Here is a 7,534-nt window from a genome sequence, read left to right on the forward strand (position 1 = left end):
AAAAAAAAAGAGAAACATTATAAAACCTGAGACCATTAATTTGATAGAAATGTTCCAAGTTTTCCATTTGTCAATCACTCAGAAGCTACTTCTCTGCATTATGGCAGACTGCAACTACAGTCTACATTCTGAACTACAATAAAACAGGAATGATTTAGCACTGCTCTGACCCAAAAGATCAATTCATACCACCTAGGATGTAATTTAGTCAGCCAGCCAAACATTTCAGTTCAGGACTGCAAAGCAAGAACTTTGCTACAGGGATCTTTAGCAATCAGCTATCAGTGCTCCACAGTCAGATGCTTGCTACCTTTTTTCTTCAAGGTTTGCAGATTAGATTTCACAAAAACTGGAGAAAATGAATCAGCATTTTACAGCTTGCAGAATTTTGTCATTTAACCAGAGTCTGTACGTAATAAAGCAGATGCTTCTTATATTTCTATAAGCAACTGATAAAATACCCAAGAGACAGCACCACTGTGTTGCTTTTAGCTGAATTGTCTACTGGCTACACTTTGATTTATGAGATCACTTCTTCTAAAACGTGCCGTTCAACCTACTTGAAATTAGCATTCTCCATAATAAGACCTTACAACTGCTCTTAAGAAGTTATCTATCTGTATCCTCACACATACCAGAGAAACTTCAAGGTAATGCTACTTGTTGAGTAGCTTTGTCATTCATACACACACACAGCCAGTAAACAAACAAACCTACTCGTGGAAAAAATGACTAAGAAGAAATATCAGATAACAAAAATCATACCCAAAAATATTCAGCAAGAAACATTAGAAGTTATCTTTCATGCAACAGAAAGATTAACTATGTATTGCTAGGCTAACCACAAAGATCTCATTATAAAAAAAAAAGACCTAATTAAGTGTATTAACAATTGTAAACAGTTACCTTGCCAGCAGGCCCCAACTACTAGCTGAGTTTCTATTTTTGAAGGATGAAGCGGATAATCTTCAGTCACTGGGAAAGGATCATATGAAACACCATCTACATAAAGTGTCACTGCAGGAAATTCAACATTGAGGACGTAATGGTGCCATTCTTTGTCACAAACCTAAATAAAAAAAAGTATTAAAAATTGTTTTAATATTAAAAAAAAAAAGATTGCAATTGAATAACCGGATCTGATGCACATTTTGCAAATGTCCTCATGTGGAGATTTACCATTAAAACAACACACATTGCTCTGTACAGAACATAGGATATTTCATGCTATCTTACAGTGTATCTCATGTCAGGTAGCTGATGAGACCCTGCAGGCTGAAAAAGCACAAAAAATATTTAGTGTCTTTTGTATCATTCTTCACGATCACAATCATCATTAATTCACAGCAAATGGTAATAATACCAAAGAAAAGAGTTGGTATTATAGCACCTGCTTTCAAATGTAAAATAATTAAGATTGGATGAACCAAAAGAACACAGACAACTCTTATCCCAAACAGGAAGAAAGTATCTGCATCCCTAAGGGGCATATTACTCTATTCCTGTGGAGTAAATACCTAATTATGCAAATTGACCCATCCCTATTTACGATATGTGTATCTACTGCTGGCAATGTGTAACATGTCACAGACTTTATTCCACTGTGAAGAATCATTAAGAATTTCTTCTGTTATGCCATTAAACACTTTGATCTGCAACAGTGCTGCAAGCTCAGAAGTAATTGTTATAAACAAACTGGAATGCTCACGCCCCCTGTTTCCATATGCATTGTGTTATTGTGTAGTTAGTGAAGATAACTGACAAGACAGATGAAGTTTGGCATTTTATTTTCATATATAAATCCACACTTCACTGCCTTTCAGGACAATGGCTTGGACTTTATTTCATGAGCATCCCACTGGATTGAATGAAAGCACTAAAGTAGCAAGTCAAAATTAAGTTGAACAGGTATAGCTGCATCTATCCCTGACATTCATCACAAAGTAAACAGCACTGGGTCCTGCAGAACTCGGTATCAGGAGTCTGGAGTTGTAAAAAATACTTCTTAATAATTATCTTACTGGAGAGTTTAGGCTCCCATGTTTTTTCACTGCATTCTATCATTTTACCAGGCATTCCAAACTTACTTGATTTAGCTTCCAGTGGAATTCTGCAGGCTTGTATGTCTTTCCCTCTGAAGGATCTTGTCGGAAGAGGAAAACAAGGCGGCAGTTGTGCAGGTACAGCGTGTAGTGGTGTCGATTCATATCTGCACAAGAGTTTCAAGTATTGTCATTGTCTCCTTTAACTATTAGGCACTCAAAAAATAATTCACCAGTTCTGAATATTTCTATGTAAATGCGCCAGTAATTGATAAACAAATGCACAAGCAAATCAGACATGTTAAGAGAGACAGCATCTCCACCTAGAAAAAATATATACTGCAGTTAATGCTGATTTTTGGCAGTATCAAGAATAAGGCTATTTGTGGACTGCTGGAACAATACGCCTACCACGATGAAAGGAAATGCATTACAAAATTACAAAAACAAGCCTGACTCATTTCAGCTGAAGCTAGATAATTTAAGTGCACATCTCTACAGGTAAGTACAGTAAAGAACAGCTTTGCAGTCCACTTCCTTTCACTTCCAAGAAAAACCTAGAGAAATCACTTCAGGTTCCCACATATGCTACCATAGTTCATAAAAACAAAACTCAACAAATTAGACTGTTCATACACGATGTACTGACAAACCTGTCTTGTCTGAATTGCAAAGAATTGTCTCCTTCTCTTTGGTTCCAGGCCCATGCCTCATCCACACTGAAATCATGAAGGGTTCTTTCAGATTGACTGTGACAACACCATCTGGAATCTTCACAGCCTGTGTGCCATTGAACTCAAAGACTTGGTCACTGTCGTGACCATTATCAGTAGGAAGTCCTATCGTCCAGTTCGCAGCACTACTTGGAGAAGGAAGCAGTTCAGCTGTGCCAGAAGCAGCACCTGCAGTAAAAATGCTCACATGAAAACAAGGCAGTGACTAGAAAGATCACAGCTAGCTTCATATCAAACAGCTTCTAATGAGCATTAGTTTTGCAGTGCCAACTGTCAGTATTATGCATTATCATCACATATCAGGCAATTTCTTATTGAATAATAAGGCACTAACATTAGACATATCTAATATTACAATGTCTTCCATATGCTTAATTTCTGGGTAGCTTACTGATCTCATTGAAAATGCAGAACTTTACTTTGCCTTTATCTCAGGAACCATTACACTAATATCATTTGTCCCTCACACCCATGAAAATAATGTCTTTTTCTTGTCACTATGGTAGCTGTAAGATTAATATCCACCCAGCTGAAGAAGTCTGAATAAGAACGCCACACTGAAGCCAAGCATCCCCTCTCAGTTCACCGACTAATAAGACTGCATATCTTTTAACATAATATTCAGTCTACAATAAGCACTTTATCATAACAAAAAAGCATTCTTACCACAGAGTCTGTGAATGGATTTCTCAGAATAGGTGTCTCTATCGCAGCCTTTCCCAATATGATTGGTTTCTAGTTCAACTGTTGCCTGAACTGAGGTTATTGGCTCATCACATGTCTCCAAACGCATACTTGGGAAGAGTGCTAAAGAACCAGTACCGGGTTCATATTCTATTCTTTTGCTCCAACCTGTATAATTATTCAAAGAAACAACATTAACAAAAAACCCACCTCCTATTTAACTGAACGCACTGGCAAAGCAGATAGGAAGGAGCTCAAACTAACCTTGCCAGCCAGGCTTGCACGTAGGCTTAATGCTAATTTTAACCAATACATCCTCAGCAGCTCTCTTCTTCCCACAGTCATACGCAGTTACTGTCAGTTTATACTGATGCTCTTTGCCATAGCTCAACTTTTCTGTGTTTTTGATATAACCTGGCCAAAAAAAAAAAAGAAGTTATATTCCAGAAATGAATATTTCAGGGTCACTGCTGTGTTAAATCCATACAGGTACTATCTGTGTACTTCATACTGGTAACAAGACTTTAGCAGCCAAACAGACAAATGAATTAGACTACCTGTGCTTTCAATGCTAGACATAAGGTCCAGATATTTTAAAATTATACATATCCAGAAGATAAGTACAAATATACAGAACAACAAGTATATACTTATCAGGCTCATCATAGTATATTACATTGCATTATATAATATACATATATATGTATAATATTTAATAATATTATATTTCTCCAAAATAAACTATTCACATGTGGTAACTGGTAAATAAACTCTATCAGGTTATCTGTTTCATCTGCAAAGCTTTAGAAATGTGAATACCCACAAAAATTCAAACTAAAGCCTGATAAAAACTGTCTTGTTTTGCTTAATCAGGCTCCTTGGACCCCTGGAAATGGTCCACAGATCACAGACTGAATGGAAATGACCTAAACAAAACACTACACTTCAAACCCAATACCCACAACACTGTAAACTTCAGAGCCACAAGAAGTAAGCATCTCACATGGAAAAAGCACACTAACAGAATCCTAGTTTTGAAAGCTGTTCAGCAAAAGAAAACTACAGGGGGAAAAAAAAAAAAAGACTTACTAAGAGCTGGTTTAAAATGTAGTACAGCTCTTTTTTTGTTGTTTATTTTGGAAAGTATTTTACAGGAAACAAAAGGTGCAAACTACCTGCTCCTTGCATCAGTAGACAGTCACTATACTACGCACTGAAAGACATCTCACTTTTTATTATAAACATGTCCATTTAACTGCATCCTAGGAAAGGGTTAAAGCAGGGTTGCTGCAGCTTTATGCTGATCAATTTGAAGCCCTCTGCCTAAGGCAGTGACTGACAGTAATTCCCATTCTGTCTTGCATCACATTCTTACCATCCTTGTCAATAGCAAAAGGAACATCCGGAGTTACAATTTCATAGTTGCAGATCTGGCTGAACTGAGGTGAACAATCTGCATCCACTGCTTCCACTTTCAGAATGTTATCATACCTCTTCCCTTCAATAACCGTTGCTTTGTACGATTTCTCTTTGAACACGGGAGAATACTCATTAACATCATTCACCTGAATGTGTACTGTGGCTCTGGAAATAAAACACCAAGGTCAGTTTTCTTTACAGTGCAGATCTCCCATTTTTGTGTGGGGTCTGATAGAACTCTCATTTACAGATGAAACTACTCCAGAATTTAAGCTCCCTGAGGGACGTCACCAATTACTAACAAGACTAAAAATCTAACTGGAAAAGCACTGAATATTTTCCCCATGTGTTGCTATGTAATTCTGTGTAGTTCCAATCCGTTGTTTACTATTGCTGTTTAAAATTAGAGAACCAATATTGCAACTACTAAGCTGCTGCCACTTTCAAGAAATATAACAAAGTACAGCTGTGACAAAATAGGCATTTAGTTCTGATAGCAGTACAATTCTTTCAGCTCTCTTCTGCTGTCAGAGTATGTGATATCAACATCTAATTTTTATTTCATGTGAGTAAGAATGACAGACATGACTAGTCTTAGACTAAGAGCTCAGTCAAGTGCCTTTGATTAGCTTTCTTTTCATAATGAGGCACTGAGTGCTGTACATCAGTGAAAACTGATTTATTTCCTGGATATAGGACTGATAGATGAAGACAATTTAAATGAAAAAAAATTGCAGTAGCAAGATGCACTGTAACACACATACAGCAAGCTAAATAATCCTAACCAGGTTGGGTCAAGAAAAGGTGAATAGTGAAAAGTATAAAAGTATCTGAAATGTAAATAAAGAACCCAATCTCCACAGCCCCTGTGTAAAAGCAAACGACTTAAAATGCTTATGTTAAGAAAGTATCTTTAAGGTTTTCTTTTATCCTGCATACCCAACCAATTGCACCAACAGAAGGCTTTGTGTAGCAAACACTGCTTGTACTCCTGACTAAAGTAGCAGCCACAAGAAAATAGCAACAGTGGTTTGCAGGTACAGGTCTTAGGAACCCATTATTTTTCCATGGCAAAAGAAGAACTGCAGAACACAGTCCTGGATCACAGAGCAACGCTGTAATGACAGCTTCACCAATCCCAGCTGTCTTAGCTCACTACACAGAGAAATCTGCACAGCCATAACACTGCATCACCTGGCAACCATACACATCACACCTCTACCAAGGAAGCTGTGTTTTGCCTGCTCAGAAAGGCAGAAGATTGGCCACTTGTGTGCCAGACAGTTCAACTATTTATTTATCATTCATGCACTTACATGAGATGCCTAGGATAAGGTATTTCTGAATATATACCAAAGAGATTGACTGGCTGCCTTTTTGTTAGGAACTTTCCCAATTCTACTTTTGTTACCTTTTCTCTAGCCTACATATTTTGATAAAACTCATATTTTAGATTTATACACATTGTTCTGGATCTATCAAAAAGGAAGTTTATATCTCAAACAACCTGCACAGGCACAAAAATACATTCCAGCTGTACAGTGAGGAGAAGGAACTATACTACAACACTGAACTGAGCAATTCCAGCCATCCAAACAAAATGATAACTGCCATCTTTTTGTTTCAGATCTTTCTTCAAAAGTAAAATTGAGTGTCAAATAGAAATTCAACTGGAATACCTATTTTCCACCAGTGTAACCCTAAACAAGATAACTTTCTGCTGTGTATTTGAAGCAGCTATATCTATACAGCTATGGAATAACAACTGTATTTGTCTCCAAGATGACTGCTGGTAAACCAGTCCTCATCTTGTTTGTGTCCCTCTTTACTTTGCACTGAAGTAATCTTCCACATGCTTGGCAGATGTTGACACCAGGGTGTTGTTATTCGGTTACTTGCAAGTCAACTTCTAGAGCCATTAAATTGTGGTTTATTCTTTAGATGAAGACTGCTTTGTTCCCATCCTTTAATCTAGGCAGAGAAGAACCTTATGCTATTGATCTTGCTTTTTAGGGTGAGGCCAGCTGGAAACAATAGCAATATGTATTCTTTTCCATTTTGTCATGGCTTATTGAACTAGAATTTTTGTCTTAAAAATTGAATTCTGAAACAATGTCCATAGCTGGTATCCCATGTGGAGTCTTTATATCAAGTCAGATGTTAAATATTTCAAGAGCATTCAGAGATGTGGAGGGTAAAGTAGTATCATTGAGAATACAATTAGAGATATCAAAACAGTTCATTTCCATTTTGCTACTATTTATATTGCCATAATATGAAAGTCTTCCACTACTAACACTTGGTTTGCATTTACTCCAAACACACAGGACATAAATCACCAGGAACAGGAGACCAGTTGAAACCAAACTTCCCCTCAGCCAACCACAGATTCACTTACTTGTGGGATTTTTTTGCATTTGCTCCATCTGGTCCCTTCCCACAGTCATAGGCCTGTATGGTGAACGTGTAGTCCTTCTGTAGTTCACAGTCGAGTTTTTCTTTGGAGCGTATTATTCCCTCACCAGTGGATTTATCCACTACCACTGCTTCAAAGGGGACATTTTGCCCATGAATTTTAAATCCACAAATCTCACCTACAGATTCAAAGCAACAGAGGTTAGAACTGGTCAAAATCACTACGCTTCTTTTTTTTTT

At 37.3% G+C, this 7,534-nt stretch overlaps 1 protein-coding gene across 1 annotated transcript; it reads right to left on the reverse strand.

Annotated features, from left to right (window-relative positions):
* Positions 1-817: 817 nt before the first annotated feature.
* CLSTN1 (calsyntenin 1) lies at positions 818-7,525 on the reverse strand (the record flags this gene model as incomplete). The annotated part of the gene is made up of 7 exons (XM_019622389.2): positions 818-1,069; positions 2,088-2,209; positions 2,696-2,944; positions 3,443-3,628; positions 3,725-3,874; positions 4,836-5,044; positions 7,278-7,525. Coding segments are annotated over 7 exons (1,401 nt in total), but the record flags the coding sequence as incomplete, so codon positions are not given.
* Between the last annotated feature and the right edge of the window lie 9 nt (positions 7,526-7,534).

This window comes from Meleagris gallopavo, chromosome 23, assembly GCF_000146605.3.
Source record: "Meleagris gallopavo isolate NT-WF06-2002-E0010 breed Aviagen turkey brand Nicholas breeding stock chromosome 23, Turkey_5.1, whole genome shotgun sequence".
Classification (NCBI taxonomy): domain Eukaryota; kingdom Metazoa; phylum Chordata; class Aves; order Galliformes; family Phasianidae; genus Meleagris; species Meleagris gallopavo.